The 24747-nt window shown below is 40.4% G+C and overlaps 3 protein-coding genes across 3 annotated transcripts; 1 reads left to right on the top strand and 2 right to left on the bottom strand.

Annotated features, from left to right (window-relative positions):
• Positions 1–5277: 5277 nt before the first annotated feature.
• LOC139936463 (protein mono-ADP-ribosyltransferase PARP12-like) lies at positions 5278–24443 on the top strand. Its single transcript, XM_071931274.1, has 9 exons — positions 5278–6060; positions 11271–11510; positions 11999–12212; positions 14403–14506; positions 15334–15520; positions 18068–18160; positions 19971–20093; positions 21092–21264; positions 21667–24443. Exons 2-9 carry the CDS (start codon positions 11281–11283, stop codon positions 22094–22096), a joined length of 1554 nt encoding a protein of 517 aa, XP_071787375.1. The 5' UTR covers positions 5278–6060; positions 11271–11280; the 3' UTR covers positions 22097–24443.
• Positions 8853–9174, bottom strand: LOC139936465 (uncharacterized; the record flags this gene model as incomplete). Its single annotated transcript, XM_071931277.1, has 1 exon — positions 8853–9174. A coding segment is annotated over exon 1 (322 nt), but the record flags the coding sequence as incomplete, so codon positions are not given.
• Positions 10032–10758, bottom strand: LOC139936464 (uncharacterized). The gene is made up of 2 exons (XM_071931276.1): positions 10570–10758; positions 10032–10478 (listed from the first exon to the last, which is right to left on the bottom strand). Exons 1-2 carry the CDS (start codon positions 10756–10758, stop codon positions 10032–10034), a joined length of 636 nt encoding a protein of 211 aa, XP_071787377.1.
• Positions 24444–24747: the final 304 nt, after the last annotated feature.

Raw genomic sequence — 24747 nt, 5'->3', positions numbered from 1 at the left:
CCTAACCCTAACCCTAACCCTAACCCTAACCCTAACCCTAACCCTAACCCTAACCCTAACCCTAACCCTAACCCTAACCCTAACCCTAACCCTAACCCTAACCCTAACCCTAACCCTAACCCTAACCCTAACCCTAACCCTAACCCTAACCCTAACCCTAACCCTAACCCTAACCCTAACCCTAACCCTAACCCTAACCCTAACCCTAACCCTAACCCTAACCCTAACCCTAACCCTAACCCTAACCCTAACCCTAACCCTAACCCTAACCCTAACCCTAACCCTAACCCTAACCCTAACCCTAACCCTAACCCTAACCCTAACCCTAACCCTAACCCTAACCCTAACCCTAACCCTAACCCTAACCCTAACCCTAACCCTAACCCTAACCCTAACCCTAACCCTAACCCTAACCCTAACCCTAACCCTAACCCTAACCCTAACCCTAACCCTAACCCTAACCCTAACCCTAACCCTAACCCTAACCCTAACCCTAACCCTAACCCTAACCCTAACCCTAACCCTAACCCTAACCCTAACCCTAACCCTAACCCTAACCCTAACCCTAACCCTAACCCTAACCCTAACCCTAACCCTAACCCTAACCCTAACCCTAACCCTAACCCTAACCCTAACCCTAACCCTAACCCTAACCCTAACCCTAACCCTAACCCTAACCCTAACCCTAACCCTAACCCTAACCCTAACCCTAACCCTAACCCTAACCCTAACCCTAACCCTAACCCTAACCCTAACCCTAACCCTAACCCTAACCCTAACCCTAACCCTAACCCTAACCCTAACCCTAACCCTAACCCTAACCCTAACCCTAACCCTAACCCTAACCCTAACCCTAACCCTAACCCTAACCCTAACCCTAACCCTAACCCTAACCCTAACCCTAACCCTAACCCTAACCCTAACCCTAACCCTAACCCTAACCCTAACCCTAACCCTAACCCTAACCCTAACCCTAACCCTAACCCTAACCCTAACCCTAACCCTAACCCTAACCCTAACCCTAACCCTAACCCTAACCCTAACCCTAACCCTAACCCTAACCCTAACCCTAACCCTAACCCTAACCCTAACCCTAACCCTAACCCTAACCCTAACCCTAACCCTAACCCTAACCCTAACCCTAACCCTAACCCTAACCCTAACCCTAACCCTAACCCTAACCCTAACCCTAACCCTAACCCTAACCCTAACCCTAACCCTAACCCTAACCCTAACCCTAACCCTAACCCTAACCCTAACCCTAACCCTAACCCTAACCCTAACCCTAACCCTAACCCTAACCCTAACCCTAACCCTAACCCTAACCCTAACCCTAACCCTAACCCTAACCCTAACCCTAACCCTAACCCTAACCCTAACCCTAACCCTAACCCTAACCCTAACCCTAACCCTAACCCTAACCCTAACCCTAACCCTAACCCTAACCCTAACCCTAACCCTAACCCTAACCCTAACCCTAACCCTAACCCTAACCCTAACCCTAACCCTAACCCTAACCCTAACCCTAACCCTAACCCTAACCCTAACCCTAACCCTAACCCTAACCCTAACCCTAACCCTAACCCTAACCCTAACCCTAACCCTAACCCTAACCCTAACCCTAACCCTAACCCTAACCCTAACCCTAACCCTAACCCTAACCCTAACCCTAACCCTAACCCTAACCCTAACCCTAACCCTAACCCTAACCCTAACCCTAACCCTAACCCTAACCCTAACCCTAACCCTAACCCTAACCCTAACCCTAACCCTAACCCTAACCCTAACCCTAACCCTAACCCTAACCCTAACCCTAACCCTAACCCTAACCCTAACCCTAACCCTAACCCTAACCCTAACCCTAACCCTAACCCTAACCCTAACCCTAACCCTAACCCTAACCCTAACCCTAACCCTAACCCTAACCCTAACCCTAACCCTAACCCTAACCCTAACCCTAACCCTAACCCTAACCCTAACCCTAACCCTAACCCTAACCCTAACCCTAACCGCCAGGAGGGAGAGCGCCCTCTTTGGCTAAAAATGTTTTGTTCTGTCGATGCACTCTCCACCCGCCCATGCGCATCCAGGATAGTTTAGCAATGGCCGTTTGCTGGTCGCAGTCGATTCCAAAGATTATAGAGCGCCGAAGGCGCAAGATGCGGAACTCTGGCTGAAATGTGAAAACCCACTGGACGCCATTTCGGCAAGTAACTCTTTTGATACAACAATAGATCAGTGCAGTTCAGTGCAGACAATGACCATTCCTATCAATGGGAAACAAAACATCCACTTGCTGAAATTGCGCCCGTACCATGCGTATTTCACGTTCCAACAATAGATAAAGCTTCAGTTCCGCATCTTGCGCCTTCGGCGCTCTATAATCTTTGGTCTATAGAGAGGTTTCGCATGACGTCACAATTGTCAGTTTTTGACACCCCCGCCATGTTGAGTATTATTATCAGCTAGCATGTATTTAACGTAACGCATAAACGGTGCAAAAATCAAACCAAAGCAGTTCATGCGCTCAGATGGTTAAATCACGGGTAAAATGTAAATCCTAAGCCAGGAGACCGTGAATATTTTTTTCGGCAACCATCGATTATTTTGCACAAAGCAGGGCCTAGCAAAGGCTGGCAAACAATCTGAATCTGTTGAAACAGCCGCGGAGGACGACATGGCATGGCTTAAATTAATTTAATGAGAAAACATCGGAATGGGCATTGGGGAGAGCATCTCGACGACAAAGAAGAAGTTGCCAAAACACAGGACAAACAGATCGTCCACGTTTCAACAAATACAAAAATAATATGAATTTGAAGGAAACATTTATAATGAAACAATTTTCTTAGACAACCCAGCCCTCTGGTTTCTGACATTTTAAATAAAAATGAAAGAAGGGGAACAGTAAAATTATACATTATCTTAAAGCATGGATGTAGGATTAGTAGAAACAAAGCTTAGCACTCAGCTGCCCCAATGTTTTGCTTGTTTTTGTTGACTTAAATTTTTGTAGACGGTCTTTTGAGATGACACTTGAGTTTTGAACTTCCATTCCAGTCCCAAATATTTTTTGTTCAACACACTGGACACTATTGGTAATTGTCAAAGACCAATCTTCTCACTTGGTGTATCTCAACATATTATTTTTATGCAGAAAATAACAAACCTGTAAAAGCTGCGCTCAATTGGTCGTTGAAGTTGCGAGGTAGCAATAAACAAACAAAACACACAAAGTCGTGTGCTTTCAGATGCTTGATTTCGAGACCTCAAATTCTAAATCTGAGTTCTCGAAATCAAATTCTTGAAAAATTACTTCTCGAAAATTACGTTACTTCAGAGGAAGCCGTTTCTCACAATGTTTTATATATCAACAGCTCCCCATTACCAAGTAAGGTTTTATGGTCATAATTATTTTGAGTAATTACCAGTAGTGTCCACTGCCTTTATCGTTGTTTTCTCTCTAATTTCACTCTCTTAAATTTAATTTTGACTTGCTTGAGACACCTTTGCTTTCTTCAATCTTGTCTTTTGTATATTGAAGTTTTGAAATGTGTACATGACATGTACAAAATAGTTTTCGGCCTCTGGCCGAGAATATTTTTGCTGTACTGTGAATAAACCATCTAAAAATAAATCAAATCTATGCCAATGCATTTTGTCAAAGTGAATCACCCCCTTTGAGTCTAAAATATACCAGAGTGCCAATGAAGGCCGAGTGCCGACTTGGTAGCCATGTCCACGTCCATACAAAATAAATAATGTTTCTCATTAAGTGCGGCCTCAAGAGTAAAACTGCAAAGTTTGTTTACTTTCATGAGCAAATTTTCCTCGATGTGCACCTTTACCTCCGTCACCCATCCAACGTTGTACAGTGCATCAATGGACTTAAATGCGCTCAGAGTAACGGTATTTGATAATATCTGGCTATACGACACTGCTGAGAAAAGTTCAATGTTTGGAGACCAGTCGGCACGTTTGAATTCATATGCGGGATCTTTGGTGTTTTACCAGTTGTTGTTTTAACGAATGAATTCGTTAGTATTTTTCTCACAGTATCGACCGGCGTTGACTTGCATTATCCTGAGTTAATATTATGTGCTTGATGTAATTCATTGTCTTACCAAGTAAAATACTGAAAGAAAAACCAAATACTTTGTCTATCGGAGAAAAACCAACTTTCTCGGTTACAAACGTGCGTTTGCTGTTGCGAGCAGACGACGCGTTACCAACAGAAATAGTACTCAACATGGCCGGCCGTCGGCGCGCACAACGAACTTTTTGCGGGGTCACGCAACCTCTCTTTTCTGCAGGGCTCTGGTGTGATCGATGGTTTATGTTCAGTTCAGTCGTCAAAGCTGGTTTCATAGGAAGGGAAGGAAGGGCGAGTGTACATAGATTGGGAACGGTAACATCATGTGAAGGAAGGAAGACTAAAGTGTGAAACAGTAAGGTATTATTAAGAACCTAACTGTGTTGTTGAAGTTTTCTAATAAAATAATATAGCTGCACACACCGTCACTGCATGCACCACACATGCGCAATGAAGTTTTACTCGGGGATTCCCCAATTCTTCCGTGCCACGCTGTGCTTATTATTTGTGCGCATCAGCCATAAATAGCCACCACTACGGAAATTCCCAGACCTTCGCAATCGACGATGTGCAATTGAAAGACTCGCAAAAGGAACTGCGTCACAATTGTTTTGCACTTCCGTCACGTAACTGACAAGGCAAGTATACCTTTGGTTTTTGCACCGTTCGAATCAATCAATTAAGATTATATGTTTTTGAAGCGTGACTTTTGAATAAGGGAATTGATAATGTGCTTGGCTGGTTTCAAACACTCTGTTTAATACCATAACCATGCAGTTGTAGTCTGGATGCGATAATTACTCGAGCCGGAGGCAAGGAGAACTTTCAGCATCTAGACTGCAACTGGTTTCAAACAGAGTGTTAATACCGGCCAAACACATTTTTATTCACATTCACAATCACATATACCCTTTTAGGTTAAAAAACATCAGTACCTTTTTGGTCCAAAAGTTAAAAAAACCAAAAACATTATAATTGTTCAATGATTGATCACAAAAAAATGGAAATGCTTGGATGATGAATATTCATTCCTTTCCTTTAGAGATACTGCCTAAGTTCAAGTTCTTTTTAACTTTGTGTAAATATTCATGACAGGCTTGGTGGCAGGACCCTATTGGCCATGGTTGTAAGGGGTAAATAATATTAATTATTCATTAGGCACACTTTTGACCCAGAGGGGATACCTCAACATGAGGAGCAGTGAACCTCAAGTTTAACCTTACAGTTAATTTGCATAATCTAGGGGTAAATTTATCATAAGAAAGGATCAGGGTGTCGGCTGATAGAGTGTACATAGAAGTGTGTGGAAGTATATGAGAAAGGATAGTGGGAAGGATTCAGTAGAGTCTCCAGTGGTGAATAGTGCATGCCAATCGTTCTGCTGCTCTGCTGCTAAAATAGTTGTACAGACATAGGTACAAGCTGTTCCTTAAAGGCAGTGGACACTATTGGTAATTGTCAAAGACTAGCCTTCACAGTTGTATCTCAACATATGCATAAAATAACAAACCTGTGAAAATTTGAGCTCAATCGGTCATCGAAGTTGCGAGATAATAATTAAAGAAAAAACACCCTTGTCAGACAAAGTTGTGTGGGTTTAGAAGGTTGATTTCATGACCTCAAGTTCTAAATCTGAGGTCTCGAAATCAAATTCATGGATAATTACTTCTTTCTCGAAAACTATGGCACTTCAGAGGAGCCGTTTCTCACAATGTTTTGTATCATCAACCTCTCCCCATTAATCGTCACAAAGAAAGGTTATTATGCTAATAATTATTTTGAGTTATTACCAATAGTGTCCACTGCCTTTAAAACCAATTTAATTAAGGGAACATTTTCTGGTAGCCAGATTCTATTTTTGCAGCCATGTTAATATTATGCCAGCTGAGTGCGGGGGGTTAGATTTATTCACCCAATCTTTGACTTTGCCAACAAGGGAGACAGGTTGGACGACCCGATCATCAACCGTAAGTTAAATCAGTTTTGTATTATTTTCATGGAAGAACCACTATAGTTGTGTTTGATTTAGTGAAAACCTAGTAAGGTATTGATAAAGTTTGAAGTGACGTTGAGCCAATTTGAGATGAGGTGTCTAGGAACACGGGGAAAGTAACCCACCAAGTATTGAGATCGACGATCTTGAATGTGTATATATACCATCATGGAAGCAAGATTCGCTAAGTGGGCAAGTTTTGAGTATGCAGCACAAGAGTGAACTGTGAACAATATTAATATAATTCCCCTCGGCCAAGGAATTTGTTTGATGTGCAATTTCTGAGGTACGGAGTTGTGTTATTGTGAGTAAAGTGGAGGGGATAAACGATGAAGGAAAACAACGAGAAGTTATTTCAGTTTTGGAAGTGAACAACGACAAATTTTGAAGAACAGTGGTTGGGGATATTCATCCTCAGTTTGTAATTTATTTAGCATTCTAAAGTTTGTATTGACGAAGTTGAGAATACTCTGTGTAAACAATTTGCTAACTTTCCTTTAATTGTAGAGCCTAAGTAGGGCTAAGGATAATCATTTGGTTGTACTCGAGCTCGAGGGAGATGTGGGGGTTATAATTAGTAAATACGCAAGTGTACTATTAGATTGATTGGTGCTGGAGTTGTTTTGTTTTATAATAAATTAGTACCAATGCAATAAGTTGTCATCCACGTATTATTTATTGTTTAAATTCTGGAAGCGGATTGGTTAACCCTTTGTTCTGACAGATTTCTTTCAACAAAACACCCCTCCAGCTATGAAACGGTAAGACCCTCTGGTGAAAAATCATTATAAGGGCATTCGCGTGTGTCACGTGATGTGACCCAGGTGTTCCAGCCGTTGGTCTCGACCAATAGGAATGAATAACCTGTCTTATAAGCACAGGTGCAAGCGTGCGTGCCACGCCTCTGTTTAAACACTTTTTAATGGTGTTATATCATAACCTCCACTAGATGCCCTCTCGACCAGTCAGAATGGATAAACTGTCTTAGGTATTTATGAATTTTTGTTACAGACAGTACCTTTTGTATATTATTTTTTTGCCCATGACATGAATCCTATTCACTGTGAAGGAAGATGTATGTAAATATAATTTACCTGTAGTCATGATAGTGTAGAAGTTTCAGCTCGGCTTTATTAAATTAGTCGTCAAGTTCATTAGTGCTGAGCCATACAGGGTCAAACATTTTGCACCTCTGAAATGCTCTACGTTCATGGCATTTTTAAAATGGTTATTGATAGATCATTATTTTCCGGTCTTAATACAGCAATAACTTCAGTTTCCTTTGAAGGCAATTTATCCACTTAAAATTACACTGAATTTATATCTTTACCTAAAACAAGAAGGGTGGCTGCAAATAAACATCTAGAAAAAAGGCAGAAGTGAAAACTGCTTTTAAACGCTTTAAAAAATAAATGTACAGGAACCCTATGTTGCTTCGTTTTCCTGCTGTATGTGTGTTGGGGTAAGTTGTGCAATGCTAAAATCAGTCGTTCAGTGTCTATGCGCATTGGAAATGTCTGTAGGACTGTTCGATTTAAAAAAAGGAAATTAAGTCCAACATCCATGAAAATGTGACCATAACCCCACAACAGTCCAACTTCATATATCACCGTGGATACATTTGCGTAGTTGCGATAACGTAACCCTCTTCTCAATGACGAGTGAGGAGGGTTCTGCTATCACAACTAGCATTAGCGGTGCAGCATATATTTCATTTCCTCATGCTGCTTGTTGTGTTTACAAACCCTTAGCCTGAACATCTGACATCACAATTCGAGGCTTGTTAATAACACCAAAGACTGATCTCCGGCCGGCAAGAACGTGCACCTTGGTTGTTCCTGCCGAGTTCCAGTACCTAATGTTTGTTTACGCCGCCATCTTGGACAGCGCCCTTTATTATGCGACGAGACTATGGATCCGAGATAAAGTATTCAACGCTCAGATCAATACACTAAAAGTCACTGTTTTCTGTTTCTGGTGATTCAAGACACTTATCTATTAACTTCCAATGATGTCTTGCCTATTACAGTCACCTTATTTTACTTTAAAACAAAGAACTTTATGATTTACCTTACGAAAATGACTATGATGTATCGATCTACGAGTGAGAGGTTGGAAAAACTGTATTTCACCACGTCTCGACACTCTGGAACTACTACCGTCAAGAGGGGGGGGGGGGGGGGGGCTATACACACAAAAAAAGATGATTTTGGCACTAACATTCCGGCCCCTTAATTGTACAAACTCCGGTGTAGGACAATTACCACTTAAACCAAAACCAAAACATTAGACCATAAACAACTGTAAATTTAAATAACTAACTCCTTCTGATTAAACCAAGCTTTACCGTACAACACTGCTCCTTTAAACCTGTGCAAACCAACCTGTAACTAACACCTGGTACTGTTGTGATTAATAACAACCTTTCTTGCTGTTTGCAACTACCTTGTACACAACTGGGAAAATCTTAATAAAAAACTCTGGAAAAAATAAAAACTGTTGACTAGTGTCTGTGTGTGTCAACCTAAGTGCTTACTCACACAAAAAAAATTGTTGAGCTTTCCTGCATGTAAACTGACAATGTCTCAAAAAAAAGAAATTTTTGTTTACATCTGACAAATTCTTATCCACCAGTACTAAACCAATGCGTAGTTTGAGCACAACTTCAGTAAAATTTGACCTTCTGACTCATTCATGTAATCTTTGATACACACTTCGCCAAATAATACTCCCTTGGTCTCAAAACAACTTGGTTAAACTTTATACATTGGAAAGTTATTGGAAAGTCTATTTCTTTTCTGAGTTCCTTTTCTGCGCCGACCAAATTGGTGTCATTGTCCGACCTCATCTCTTTCACATTTCCTCTGCGGGCAATGAACCTCCGTATTGCATCAATGCATGAATCGGTGTCCAGAGAATCTGCCTTTTCAATGTGTACTGCTCGTGAGGCTAGACAGGTAAAGATGACGCCGTACCGTTTCACTACACTTCTTCCTCTCTTCACATCAAATGGGCCGAAATAGTCCATTCCTATTCTGGTGAAGGGGGACTCGTCTGGTCTGAGCCTATCAGAGGGCAGGTCAGCCATCTTTTGTTCCATTACTCTGGCTCTCTGCTTCTTGCATGTCACACAATTTCCAATTATCTGCCTAACTGACGAATTGGCACCTGGCATCCAATATTTCTGCTGTAGACTGGAAAAACATGGTTCCTTCCGCTATGCCCACACATCTTGTGAACATGCCTCAAGATCAAGGTAGAAACATGACCAGCTTTGGGAAGGATAATGGGATGCTTTGCATTAACCGACAGCAATGCTCTGCTCAGTTTTCCTCCTACTCGTAACAGTCCCTCTTTCAGGATTGGATCCATTTTGTAGATGGGGCTTGTCTTTTTTACACCCTTTGAAAGTGTATTCCCATCTCCATCTTCATCATCCCTGCTCCTTAGCACTTTAATCTCATCTGCATATGTCATACTTTGAACATATTGCAAAATTTTGTTCTCAGCCATTTGTAGTTCCTTCAAAGTGAGTGCACCCTTCAAATCTTGTGGGAGTCGGCCCGACTTGCGCTTTACTTTCATCCATCTTCCAAATCTTAGTATCCAGCAAACTGCTTTCTTCAATCTGAACCAGTCCGAGTAGTGCAGAATGATTTTTTCAGTACCACTTCTCTCTGTATCGCTTGGTACCAGATTAGTTGCGAGAACAACTCTTTTCACTTCAGGATCTTGTGGTGCTTCAAACTTATTGAGCTCTATTCTTGAGGGCCATTCATCTTCCTGCTGATGTAGAAACTTCGGGCCATCTTTCCACTCTTCCATCTGGAGAAATTTCTCAACATTTTTCTTTTCCCTCTAGAGCAAACATCAGCGGGATTGAGTGCTGACTCAACATGGCGCCACTGAGTTGGGTTGGAACCATCAAGGATAACTGCTAATCTGTTAGCTACAAAAAAATGTCTTAAAGCGTGTTGTTCCGCTGTTGATATACCACAGCACGGATGTACTGTCAGTCCAAAAGTAGGTGTCATCCACTTCAATTGCAAGTTCCCTTTTGATCATGTGATCAACTCGAACTGCTACCGTTGCAGCTGTCAGCTCCATTCTTGGGATTGTTACTTGCTTAAATAGGGCGAGTCTTGATTTACTCATTAAAAATGAGCACTTCACTTCTCCAACATCATTCTCCAATCTCAAGTACGAAACGCTGCCATAGCCTGACTCACTAGCATCAGCAAAGTGATGAGCGGTGACTAACTTGAGTCGCTCATCCTCAAACCCTTCTGGCTTCATGCATCTGTCCATCTTGAATTCTGCTAGTTTTGGCATTTCTGTCTGCCAAGTCTGCCACTTCTCTTCTAGATTTGCTGGGATTTTTTTCGTCCAATCCTAACTTTAATCGGCACATGGCTTGCAGAAGTTGTTTAGCTGGGAGCACAGCTGGAGAGACACATCCTATGGGATCATAGACGGAGCTTACTATGGATAAAATTCCTCTTCTTGTTGGGGGTTTGTCCTTCATCTGAATTCTGAATCCAAACTCATCCTCTTCTATGGACCACATCATGCTGAGTGCTCTCTCGGTGGGTAACTTCTCAATATCGATGTTCAAATCTTTGACACCTAGCACGCTCGTCTTCTGGGATGTTCTCCAAAACTTTTCTTTCATTGCTCACTTCGTTGGATGGAAGCCTCCTCTTCTACAACTTTCCGTTAAATCTTCTACCATCTTCACTGCCTTTGGCACTGTGGGTGTTGAACACAAGCAATCATCGAAGTAGAAGTTGCGGTGAAATACTTGGGCTACTTCTTTGCCAAAGTTTTCTGCTTGGTCATCTGCTGTTTTGGGCATCTATGGAAAGCTCATGTCACTGCACGTTTATCCAACGATATCATTGTGTCCATTGGAATCACTGGCTCTGAGTAGCAGGTACCTGTCTTTATCCTTGCCTTATCCTTGCGGATAAAGACAGGGGCCCAGTCAAGCAAAAACAAAAAAAATCCCCCTCCCAGCAAGCACCCCAATGTCACTTCAACTGCCAATTTGTACAAGTTGAATGAGTATAGTAAGGAGTTTTAGGTGGATTTGGGATTTTGTGGGATTTTTTAGTAGTAAGATATTGTGATAAATAGTATGTCATGGGTAAACATTTGAGATTTATATTTGATACATTATTACAGGGCAGGCAAAATGGCCTCAGCAATGATGCCATCTGATCTAATAATCCTAGAACAATGGGTATCAAAGCGTCTGTGTATTTCTGGGGGAAGCCTCGACCTGATTGCTCTAAAGGATGCCATGGACCAAGACAACGTGATGCTGGAAATGTCATTGACCTCTCTTCAAGGATTCTTAAAGAAGTCTCCTCACCAAATGTTCAGACTGGACGAAGATACCATACATGATAAGTGCACTGTCAGGTATTACATATTGTTGTATTTACCCCTTTCTTTTCCCTTTTAATTGGGGGAAGGGAGTGTTGCTTGGGAATGGTGTTTATGTTTAATAGAAAAGTTTCATGTTGTTTTTAAAGACACTGAAACATTTATTAATTGTCAAAGACCAGTCTTCTACCTTGGTGTTTCTCAACATATGCACAAAATAACAAACCTGTGAAAATCTAAACTCTTTGAAGTTGCAAGAGAATAATTGAAGAAATCAAATTCAAATATTTTAGTGAGAAGTTACTTAAGTAGGATTATTTGAAACTTTGCATGGGGGAAATACGATATGGACAAGTTTGCACTAACACCATGGATGTATGATTATATCTCAATGAAGTTGGGGGTGATTATGAAAAGAACCGTTGGTTTAAACTCAACGTTTCGATCAGTAGTATTTATGCTACAAATAGTGTCAGTGCCTTTAAGGATTTACCATCATTGTGCAATTTTGGCTTTCTATAAAGGATAAAGACGGATGCGGTTTTGTGTGATCAGTTCAAGAATAGTGATGGCTGTCAAGGTTGTGAGGATTTTCATCTCTGTAAGCACTTTATCTCAGGGGGATGTAAGCATGGTAAGAAGTGTTTCTGGCCACATCAGCTCTGGGGTATACCACACAATGAGAAAGTCATGAGATCAAATGGATTGGACCACCTTCAGGATGACCATGTAATACAGGTAAATAATATTGCCACATCAGCTCTGGGGTGTACCACACAATGAGAAAGTCATGAGATCAAATGGATTGGACCACCTTCAGGACAGCCATGTAATACAGATAAATAATGTTGGGTAACAGTTGTTTAGTATATATGACTGAAGATCCCAGAATCAGCTTGCAAAAATACTGCTAGGGGAACCAGAATCAAACTAACCTTAAACTAAATCCCACTCGGTAAAACACCGGTTCTGTTTTTCCTCCTTCAGAACCTGCACGCAACATGGTTTATGCAAAATAAGTACAAATGAATGCCTGACTAATCCATACTAAAACATATGGCTTTTAAACAAAAAATCACAATTCAATTTAAAATAAAACAATTATTATAAACCACCAGGGAAACTGAGACAGTATACTTTTTAAATGATTTGGTGTTAAACAAAGAAAATTGGCTACTGCTTCACAGGTTATATTGTAATTTTGGTGTGATCCCTGGCTACACAGCAGTTAACTGTTGAATGGTTTCTGACTGACACCCCAAACAAAGATATTGACAGAATAGGGAGACTTCCAACATAGGACTAGAGAGCCCAGTTGGAAGTCAGCGCCGGCACAATAAAGGTACTGAACACCTTTGGTAATTGTCAAAGACCAGTATTCACAATTGGTGTATCCAAAGATAGTATGCATTAAATAACAAGTCTGTGGAAATTTTAACTCAATTGGTCATCTAAGTTGCAAGAGAATAATGACAGAAAAAAACACCCTTGTTACATAACTTTGTGTGCTTCCAGATTCATAATAAAAGGCTTTCGCTGAAGTCTTACTAAAAAACTACGTTTCTTCTGAGGGAGCCGTTTCTTCCAATGTTTTATACCAAAAGCTCTCTGTCACTCGTTACCACTTAGTTTTTGTGCTAACAATCTTTTTGTGTAACTATCAATAGTGTACAGTGCCTTTAATTCAGAGGTCATTGGTTCGAGTCACTACAGTCAATCAATTTGTTCAACCAGAAATCCTTTAAAATTAATCCAGTCAGTTTCCCTTTTGGTTCATAATATTTAAAATATATAAAAAAAAGTTGCATCCCCTCAAGTTGATCCCCTGGCTGCCACGTCCAAGGTTGTATTACCATTTTGGTGTGATCCCTGGCTACACTGCAGTTAACCAATGTATGGCTTCTGACTGGCACTCCCAAATAAAGATATTGACAAAATAGGGACACTGCCAAGTGCCAACATAGGGAAATATAGCTCAGTAGGTTGACAGCCGGCACGTTTATCTGGAAGTCGTTGGTTCAACTCCCACGCTAGTAAACTTTATTTTAATTTTATTTAACCCCAAATTTAATATTTATGTTTATATTTTAACATCTGCATGTGGATTTCTGGTGATTTGTTCGAACTGGTGCTGCTTTTTATATCAGATCAGAATTTTTTCCTTTGTAAAGTATTGTTATGATGTGTTCCTCTCTATAAATTCAATTGTAATTTGGCATCTGGGTTTTAAGAGTTGGATGTTTTGAAATAAACCTTGACCTAATGTCTTGTAGGCAGACCAGTCTGTTGCTTAGCGCTGACACAAAACAATAATAATCAGCTTTGTGATTAGGTCGCTGTAATGTGAGCTTCCTTTCTTTGTGCACTGCTTTTAGTTTGCTTGCTTGCTTGCTTGCTTGCTTGCTTGCTTGCTTGCTTGCTTGCTTGCTTGCTTGCTTGCTTGCTTGCTTGCTTGCTTGCTTGCTTGCTTGCTTGCTTGCTTGCTTGCTGGCTCGCTCGCTCGCTCGCTCGCTCGCTCGCTCGTTCGTTCGTTCGTTCGTTCGTTCGTTTGTTTGTTTGTTTGTTTGTTTGTTTGTTTGTTTGTTTAATTTCCATTCATACAATCATAATCTACACACAGATCAATAATGAATCTGGTCAATACAACATGTAGCATACATTAAAAGACTATACAGTATGAATTGGGGTGAAATCCAAAGAAGGACTGGCCTTCTGTAACGGAACACCCGAGACTGCTGTCAAATAAATCAATTTTTAGTAATACAAGCAATGAGTTCCCAGATAGTTAGTTTAGGGCAGGACAAACTGATCTTTTTCTCTGTTTTAACTTACTCATTTTTGTCTATGTTTTTACTCACATCAATACTTGAATACATTTGTGTTCATTGTTTCTGTGGTTCTCGTGCTTTTATTTACTCTGAACTGCAGATATTAAAGCAAAGCTTGGTTGATATCACTGTACCAGATGTATGCAAATTCTACAACAACAAGGGATGTAATGAAGACAAGTGTAAATTTTTGCACGTTTGTCGGTAAGTTAACTTTACAAATGCCAAGAGCAATGGACCTTTATCATGTTGCAGCCATCTTGAAATTCGCCCATTACCAATGTTACCAAACAGGCATGATTCTCTGTCATGTTATTGTTTACTGTGTCTTACATTATGAATAGCAGGACAAGCTCTTTTTACCTGGTTTAGTTCAAAAATTGAAATGGATGCTGTGTAACCAAGCAGACAGGAGACAATTAAACCTTCTGGATTCTTATTTTACGTCTGGCCTATAAGAAGTTGCACTTTAACTCAAATCACTAAGGTTTTGATCAAGTGGTCTTACAATTTCTTAAATACTTAATGCTCAAAAAAATTCTTGTTTTAAGGGTGAAAATGTTTGTCAAACTTACTGCAATTGTTTCTGCTGAATTACAAAAAAAAAATTTGGCCATTTAAAAAGTTTGTTGTTGTACTGTCATTCAACTCAGTTGGCGCCAAGTGACACACTCAACAAGCAAGATAGGCCTACTCGGGGCTTACGCGGGTGAGCCCCGAGAATGATTTCAAAGCTATTTGAACGCACAGGGGGAGACCCATAGACATATAATCTTGTTAGGAAGACCTGGGTCAACCCGGGGATGCTAAATGGAACACACCCAGTGTTTGTATGTAGTCAAGTGTAACATGTGTGAATGGATGCAAGAGGTTAAAGGTACATCTGGCAGGATCTCGCCAGGTGCTCATGAGGCTGGTATCTAGCATTATTCATGAGCCTCAAAGTGTGACATCAGATGGACTTTCAGGCGAGGATTGAATCAAATGTGACGAATGAGAGTAACAAGTGTCTATTGCATTATTTTTGTTAGTCATTACATTACAGGAGATTGCAGATTCAACACAAAGTGTCGATACTCACATGATGTCAAAGATAAGCAGCCAATGACAGCATGGGAAAAGTTAAGTATCGATGCTGCCTCAATGAGTCCAGGAGAGTTGCTTCGCATGGTCCGGGAGAAGAAGCAAATAGAACATGTAGAGGAAATGGAAAAGCAAGTAGGTATACAATTAGAGGAGGGGGTGGGGTGGGTGTTTCTAAGGGGGTGTGCTTTAAATTCCCCTTTCTTTTAGTGTACATGTTTCAAAACTTTATGAACAGAAAACTTGGAGAAGGTCAAAAATTGATACTAAAGCATGTTATTGGATCCAAGCTCTGCCTTGATACACTGTGATGATATGTCCATTTTTATGTGTACATGGTTGGTCTGGCATGGTCAACCGCTGGTCAACCCTTTGTTGAGAGTATACCACTCAAACCGCCGTCTACTGACAACTTACAATGTATAATGTATTATTACAATGTATAATGCAACTCGTACTAAAGCATTACCTACACTGAATATGACCCAAAGAGTTCTCAAACAAGTCAAGTAGTCATTGCCTCTTTCCTTTTCCTTAATATCTAAAAGAGAAGGGGTTCGCTCCTGTGTTTCTGGTTGTGGCTGCTGAATTACAAGGTCACCATAGCACCTTGTACAATTAAGGTGCTTTTATAATAATTGGATCTAAGGTCTCATAACTTCAATAACCTATCTTCCAGTATATATGTGTATGTAGTCAGGGGCGTCAATCCATCTTGAAAGGTGGGGGGGACATAACATTTATGGCGTTGGGTCTGGGGCCCGCTTTTTAGGGCCCGGTGCAATCTAGTGAATCTGAGGGGTGATGTTCCCCCCCTCTCAGATGTTGGAATTTAATGCCTATTTCAAGCTATGATGCACCTATTCTTGCTATCATGGTTATTGTACCTAAAAAGCAACTTAATTATAGCTTCGTTTGGTTTCTGCATTCTAATGCTCAGACGGCGTTTCATCCCTATCATCACCAGACCTATAGACACAAGTTTTATGGGGCAAATCTGTCAGAATGGAATGGAGTGCAAACCTTTACGGCATGGGTCCGGGCCCGCTTAAGGGCCGGGGAAAATTGTGCATTCTAGATGCTCTGTGGTGCAATCTTAGGCCAATAAGGGGCATACAGAACGGAACAGAACATCTGTAAAATGTGAGCAGCAGTAGAACCTTTTGGGTTGACAGCATCTTCAAGTGCGGATCTATGAACCAAGTTTTCAAGGGAAAATCTGTCGAAGAGTAAGCTCACGAGTGCGAAACCTTTACGGCATGGGTCCGGGCCCGCTTAAGGGCCCGAGAAAATTTTGCATTCTAGATGCTCTGTGGTGCAATCTTAGGCCAATAAGAGGCATACAGAACGGAACAGAACATCTGTAAAATGTGAGCAGCAGTAGAACCTTATGGGTTGACAGCATCTTCAAGTGCGGATCTATATGAACCAAGTTTTAGGGGGAAATACTGTCAGAGAGTGAGCACGCGAGTGTAAAACCTTTACGGCATGGTTCCGGGCCCGCTTAAGGGCCCTGGGAAAACTTGCCATTCTTGATGCTCTGTGGTGCAATCATAGGCCAATAAGAGGCATACGATACGGAACATCTGTAAAATGTGAGCAGCAGTAGAACCTTTTGGGTTGACAGCATCTTCTAGTGCGGATCTATGAACCAAGTTTTAGGGGGAAATACTGTCAAAGAGTGAGCACGTGAGTGTGAAACCTTTACGGCATGGGTCCGGGCCCGCTGAAGGGCCCGGGAAAATTTTGTATTTTTAGATGCTCTGTTGTGCAATCTTTAGGCCATTTAGCGGCCAATTGGCAAACGAAACAGAACAATGAGCTGTGTGAATATTGTGTTCCAGTGCACCACAGTTCCACAGTGCAAAACACGATTTTCATGATAAAGGTGGTCAAACGACACAGGGAACATTTGATACTGTGTCCCCTACCCTTCGAAAATGGGGTGGGGTGGGGTGGGGTACACGTCCCTTCCACTCTTTCAAGGGGAGGTGCAAATCTGTCAACATTGGAGCATGCGTGTGAGAAGCCTGTACGGCTCGGGTGCGGGCCCGATTAAGGGCCCAGGAAAATTTTGCATTTTGGATGCTCTGTGATGCAATCTAGGGCCAATTTTGAGGGGGGATACTGCTTCATCCTTTGCCCACAGGATTAATGCCCATATAGGGACACAGGGTTTTGTCTTACACAGTGTAAAACTTGGGCTTCATGATAAAGGTGGTCAAAAAGGTGGGGGGACATTTGATATTGTGTCCCCCACCCTCCAAAAGGTGGGAGGGGACATGTCCCCCTGTCCCCCCCCCCCTGATTGACGCCCATGTATATAGTAAGGGCCTTCAGTACCTTGTTGGTAGATATGTGCACTGTATAAGACTCTGACACTTACTGCTAACAATTAAACTTAGTTGTGCTCACAAAAGTATTTTTAAAGAGGAAGTTGCATATTTGTGTTATCTCATGTAGTGAACAATCGGGATCGCTACCAAGAACATAAGAGGATGGTGGCCCCCTCCAGGGTCCCCTTCAAAAATAAAAGCATGACCCCAACCACTGATAAATCCATTTCATCTGGCCTGCCCCCCCCCCCCACCTCCCCCACTCCAAAACCAGGTCTATCTTTTAGAATGAAGATGATTAATCATTCCTTGCATATGTTATTTTAAACGGGTTTCCATGATTCAGGGTAAATCAAAGATGGACGGAGAAAATATGAACCAACGAAGAAGACTTACTTCCCTTGGAAAATCACCTGAGGAAAAACAAGACAAGAATGAGGTAAATAAAATCCTTGAATGCAAATAAACTTTTAAAAAAACGAACCTTGAACCTTGAATATTCCTTCAGGTTTGAGTTTAAACACTCTCACACAGTATGACAGGTCTTCCTTCAATACAATCATTGATTATGCAATCAGGGTTGAGTTTAAACACTCTCACCCAGTATGACAGGTCTTCCTTCAATACAATCATTGATTATGCAATCAGGGTTGAGTTTAAACACTCTTACCCAGTATGACAGGTCTTCCTTCAATACAATCCTTGATTATGCAATCAGGGTTGAGTTTAAACACTCTCACCCAGTATGACAGGTCTTCCTTCAATACAATCCTTGATTATGCAATCAGGGTTGAGTTTAAACGCTGTTACCCAGCATGACAGGTCTTCCTTCAATACAATCCTTGATTATGCAATCAGGGTTGAGTTTAAACACTCTTACCCAGCATGACAGGTCTTCCTTCAATACAATCCTTGATTATGCAATCAGGGTTGAGTTTAAACACTCTTACCCAGTATGACAGGTCTTCATTCAATACAATCATTGATTATGCAATCAGGGTTGAGTTTAAACACTCTCACCCAGTATGACAGGTCTTCCTGCAATACAATCCTTGATTATGCAATCAGGGTTGAGTTTAAACACTCTCACCCACTATGACAGATCTTCCTTCAATACAATCCTTGATTATGCAATCAGGGTTGAGTTTAAACACTCTCACCCAGTATGACAGGTCTTCCTTGAATACAATCCTTGATTATGCAATCAGGTTGAGTTTAAACACTCTTACCCAGTATGACAGGTCTTCCTTCAATACAATCATTGATTAGGCAATCAGGGTTGAGTTTAAACACTCTTACCCAGCATGACAGGTCTTCCTTCGATACAATCCTTGATTATGCAATCAGGGTTGAGTTTAAACACTATTACCCAGTATGACAGGTCTTCCTTCAATACAATCCTTGATTATGCAATCAGGGTTGAGTTTAAACACTCTTATCTTGCATGTTGGAAAAGTAAGTTAACTCAAGAATGTCCTTTGTTTCCCACGTCAACACCTTAAATTGCAGAATTGTTGTGAAGTGGTAATTTTACAGACAGTGCTGCTCCTTTGTTTAACAAACAAAGGCGATGTAATATACTGGTAATGAACTTAACTTGATTAATGCCCTTGATTAAAAGCTGTATACAAAAATAAAAACAACACAGGTTCACTTTTTAATAGAAAAAAATACTTGTTGTCATTTGGTGTTTTTTGGAATGCAAATGAATGTACTCATCCATAATCCAATAACTTATCACAGTTATCTGTATATTGCATGGTGTACAAAATTAAGCTGCCAGACTCATCACTAGAACCCTATCACTTGAACCAATCACTCCAAACCCGCAATCTCCACTGGCTATTTGTTAAATCACAGATAGTTTTCAATGTCCTAAGCCTAACCCACATGCCAACACGGATCAGCTCCAGACTATCTCCAGGAATTAATTCCAGGAATCACCCTCCGCGAAAACTTCATTCCAGTTCAAAAGGTCTTACAGCAGTTCCACTCGAACAAAGTTCTATGGTCAATGTTCCTTCCAATATACTTCACCTAAACTATGGAACTCTCTTCCCGACAAAGTCAAAGACTGTACCTCGCTAGAACAATTTAAATCTGAACTTAAGACCCATCTTTTCAATCACAGAAGCGCATAGAGACTCTTTTGTACTATGCGCTATACAAGAACTGCTTATTATTATTGTTAACAGTTGTTATTATTATTGGGAGTACAAACTTTGTTTTCTTTGTTTTTGTCCATGCAGATGTCTCAAGAAAACACAGGTTCTGGCAACAATTCCGCTCTGTCATGGCCGTCGTGGCCGTCTTGTGGTGTTTGTTTGTTTTGTTTGTTTGTTTGTTTGTTTGTTTGGGTGTTGTTTTGTTTTGTTTGAGGTGTTAGTTTGAGGTGTTAGTTTGAGGTGTTTGTTTGTCTAATTGGGTGTTTGTTTTTGCGTTTCGTTTATCTGTCTCGTTTTGATGTTATTGTTGTTACTATACGCATTGTTTTATAATTTAAATGATCTTATTACCTTCCTTTGTTTTGTAAAAGGCATCCCAGCTTACAAGCTTTGCTTTAATGGGCCTAGCCCTGGCGGCCTTACACTTTCGTTTTGTACTACAGTGACGTCCTGGACATCAGGGTACATTTCTGGGGCGGAAAATGTTCACAGCTTCATAACTCAAATCTTACCTGCAAGAAAGCACCAATTTCAACAGATACATTACATGGCAGCATATGTTTTTCTGCGGTGGGTTTTGATCGTCATATATTTTTCACAAATCCGTCATTTTCATGAAATATGCAGCTCCCAACGTTACGGAATTCCCATTTTTGTTCGTACTCTCACAGTCTGCTGTGTGTACGCAAGTCGCACGACGCGCAAATTTTGAATTGTGTTGTTAACGCTGTGCAGTCAAGATACGGTGACCAAGAATTCATGCGTCTAAGCTTGCATCATGCGTCTTGCACGCGAATGTATAGGCGTACGCACGACAACAGACAACACTGTGAGAAACGATCAAAACAGGAATCTTTTAACGTTGGAAGCTGCATTATTTCAGGAAAATGACGGATTTGTGAGGAATATATGAGGACCAAAACCCACCGCAGAAAAATGTATGCCGCCATGGAATGTGAATCTGTTGAAATTAGTGGCTTGTTGCAGGTAAGATTTAAGTTATGAAGCTGTGAATTTTTCCGCCCCAGTAACGGGCCTCAATAGTTAGGACTCTGTTCCTGTGTGTACAGAGAAAGAGTCCTATATAGGGCTATAATGGGCCATGCCTCCATACAGTTTTCAATCTTGTAACATCCTATTGTTTGTATTTGTATATTGTGTTTGTATGGAAATAAATGTTGATTGACTTGACTTGACTTGACACACATAAGCAGCCAGCTGACCCAAGTGATAACTTTGTCCTGTGCGAGGTTCAACCTGATGTTCATAATGCTGAGTATAACAAGGTGCTGGAGCACTTTGCTGCCACTATGGATAAAAGGTTGATCATAAAGATAGAAAGAGTACTGAACACCGAAACCTGGGATGAGTTTGTGAGGTGATTTGATAATTCTTAACATCAAGTTAACAAGTCATTTATTATTAATTTCTTGTTTTTACCCATACACCGATGTGTGTTAGTACTGTATACTCGGTATTTTCCCGAGTCCTGTAAAAAATATCACAGGCATATTACTCGGGTGGGATTCGAACCCACGACCCTTGCAATTCTAGAGCAGTGTCTTACCAACTAGACTACCGAGATTTCCCGGTAGCTAGAGGCAGTTCGAATCCTATGTTTATTAACCTGTAAATCAACATGTTGGTATAAATCTTCTTATGTTTGTTGGAGTGTATTGGCAGGGAATTATTTGCAGGATATGAATGAATCATGGTTGAATGTTTTCATAGCTTAAATTAGTATGAAATTATACAACAAATTTTCCATGTTTCTATACAGGAAGCGAGATAAAATGAAGGAAAACCACAAAGACCACAACAATGTCAAAGAAGAACTTATCTTCCATGGCACAAGAAAGACTTTCATTAAAGCAATCTGCCAGCAGAACTTTGATCCTCGAGTTAGCGGCTCCAATGTGGGAACAAAGTACGGTCAAGGCAGCTACTTTAGTAAGACCTCTGTGTACTCGGACTGCTATGCTGGAGAGACAGACAAAGGTACAAAACAATTGTTTCTGGTTCGAGTCCTAGTTGGATCCTACACTCTTGGAAATCCATCGTACAGACGACCACCCTTCAAAGATGCATCCAATCTTTGCGGTCCAATGTTCGACTCTTGCGTGGATAGCCTCACCAATCCAATGATTTTTGTCACTTTTGATTTGTGTCAAGTTTATCCTGAGTACATGATTACTTACAAAAGGAAATGAGACACTGTCTGTAATGCAAGCGTCATCTTGGTCTAATTTAATAACAGACCCATCTTTTGTAAATCTCCACAGGGTTTTTCATCCTCCATTTTATGTGAACAGCTTCTCAGCAATTGTAATCGGATAATTTAGATAATGGCATATTGTAATGAAATCAAGTGTCTTATAGTTATAATTGTACATCTATGCAAATTGTAGTTGAGCTATTAAAATACAGACCTGATAGTTTACCTGAAGTAAACCAGGCCTGACGTTGTCAAATAGCCTTAAAAGACTACTAAAAACCATGTGTACATGTAGTTCAGCAATTGTGTACTCGATAAAATTGTTCCTTTTTCCCCAAGGGGTCAAATGTCATGCCTGGTTAACTTCACTTTGCCTGATTATGTAGATCCTGAAATAATTAGGTTGAGATGTTCAAAAATAACTTCAAGAGCTGTAGCAACAGTAAATAGTTTATGAGCCTAGGGGATTTTAGCCAAAGTTTTGATATACAACAAAACACCACGTTTGTGTTTTTCAAATTGTAAATAATTTGGCTGTTATTGCGAACATTCCTCCAAGTGGTGAATGATTTATAAGGAATACTCAAGGCATGATATATACTGATAATTGAATTTTGATCTTCCTGATCATTTTGGCAAACTAGCAATAAATTTAAATGTTGCACTATTCAATTTGGTGCGAAATTGAAAGCTCCCTATTACTTATTGTGTTAGCAATTGTTCATTTGCAATATATAATCTATATCTATATAAATAATTTTTTTTTTTAAATGCATTGAAACACGCACGAGGCAGTTTGGGACGGGCCCAACATATTGTATTAATTGGAACTTTGTAACATGCAAGCTCTTAAAAAAAAAAAGGAGTCAACTGTAGTTTCTGATTTAAAAAGATAACCACTGAATGTCATAATTAACTCAATCAACATTCATTTGTGCAGCAGCTTTCACCATCAATCTGTACTAGTTGCTCTTATACTCTGCTTAAATGATTGCTGATTTACATTGGCTTAACTTGTGCCAGGAAATAATCATGAAAAGGCAATTAATTCAAAATGTTTAAGTGGTTTCAGCACCCTCATTTTAATGTTAACATTGACACGCAAGTAATAAGCTGCATCTAAGGAAACAAGAAGAGGTCCTCAAAATGTGGAATTGCTTATGGTTGACCTGCACACGAGTCATTTCTTCAATTAAAATACTTCATGTTAAGGACAAAGGTGTGTTATAAAACACATACCAATTGACTGTTGAACTCGGTGACTAGTTATGGGTCTATCTCACCTTAGGACTGTGAGTAAACAAAAGAGGTTCCTATGCCCCTTGGCCATCAGCCTTGAGAACCCTCTATACCCAACAGTCCATTGTGTTATGGGTCTATCTCACCTTAGGACTGTGAGTAAACAAAAGAGGTTCCTCTGCCCCTTGGCCATCAGCCTTGAGAACCCTCTATACCCAACAGTTCATTGTGTTATGGGTCTATCTCACCTTAGGATTGTGAGTAAACAAAAGAGGTTCCTATTACCCTTGGCCATCAGCCTTGAGAACCCTCTATACCCAACAGTCCATTGTGTTATGGGTCTATCTCACCTTAGGACTGTGAGTAAACAAAAGAGGTTCCTATGCCCCTTGGCCATCAGCCTTGAGAACCCTCTATACCCAACATTCCATTGTGTTGCATAGATTTGCAATGGTCACCTCATTGTAAGGATGTAAGAGTGTACATGTTTTAAAATCAAATTAAATAAACGGTTTTAACTTAAGAATGAAAATCAATCTATTTTGAATACATGAGTTCATGAAAGCATAACAATCTTAACACAATTATAACATGTAAAGTTAATATACTTTTGCTTACTTACACAGTGTTATACTCGTAGCTTGTATAAACGAGTGACCATACTTTTATTTGATGGGTTAATTACACAGTTAAAGGAACACATTGCCTTGGATCGGTCGAGTTGGTCTTTGAAAAGTGTTTGTAACCGTTTGTTATAAATGCATATGGGTAGAAAGATGTTGTAAAAGTAGAATACAATGATCCACCCAAACATGCCTCGAAATTTCCTTTTACCTCATCGAAAAACACGGTCGGCCAATTATGGGAGTAAAATTTTTGACCATAAATGGCCGACCGTGTTAGTTCGAAAAGGAAAACCGTGCAATTTCGAGGCAAATTTGTGTGGATCATTGTATTCACTCCGTGTGATTTAACTTCTGAATTATCCCTTGTGATTTTTTCAGTTTTCAGCCAAAATGTTATAAAAACGCTGGACCAACCCCTTGTGATTTTTTTTTAATTTTTGAACAAAACTTTAATAAACTGCTGGATTTACCCCCTGGTGATTTGTTCAACTTTTGACCTCTTTAATTTGTTTGACAAAATTAATTGATTGAACTGATGGACTACCCCATAGTAGTTTTTTCAAACTGACTTTTCACTGAATAATTTGTTGTTAATACAAAAGTATTCGGCAGTCATCTTTTATTGCCTTATCATCATCTGTCATTATCAGATGTATGGTCTGCCAAAGTCACAGATAGCTAAACTACAAAGGGTTCAAAACGCAGCTGCCAAAATTGTTACCAAAACACACCGATTTGAACACATCACACCTATAATTCGTCAATTACATCGGCTGCCTGT

Source organism: Asterias amurensis, chromosome 4 (assembly GCF_032118995.1).
Source record: "Asterias amurensis chromosome 4, ASM3211899v1".
Classification (NCBI taxonomy): domain Eukaryota; kingdom Metazoa; phylum Echinodermata; class Asteroidea; order Forcipulatida; family Asteriidae; genus Asterias; species Asterias amurensis.
The sequence above is the reverse complement of the archived record's forward strand: the minus strand, read 5'-3'. Positions and strand labels throughout refer to the sequence as shown.

Coding starts and splice junctions, on each gene's coding strand:
- LOC139936464 (XM_071931276.1), bottom strand. CDS start 10,758: ATGAAAGAAAAGTTTTGGAGAACATCCCAGAAGACGAGCGTGCTAGGT. Junction 10,479..10,569: donor GAAGAGGAATTTTATCCATA/GTAAGCTCCGTC, acceptor GATTAAAGTTAG/GATTGGACGAAAAAAATCCC.
- LOC139936463 (XM_071931274.1), top strand. CDS start 11,281: ATGGCCTCAGCAATGATGCCATCTGATCTAATAATCCTAGAACAATGG. Junction 11,511..11,998: donor CATGATAAGTGCACTGTCAG/GTATTACATATT, acceptor CTTTCTATAAAG/GATAAAGACGGATGCGGTTT. Junction 21,265..21,666: donor ACCTGGGATGAGTTTGTGAG/GTGATTTGATAA, acceptor GTTTCTATACAG/GAAGCGAGATAAAATGAAGG.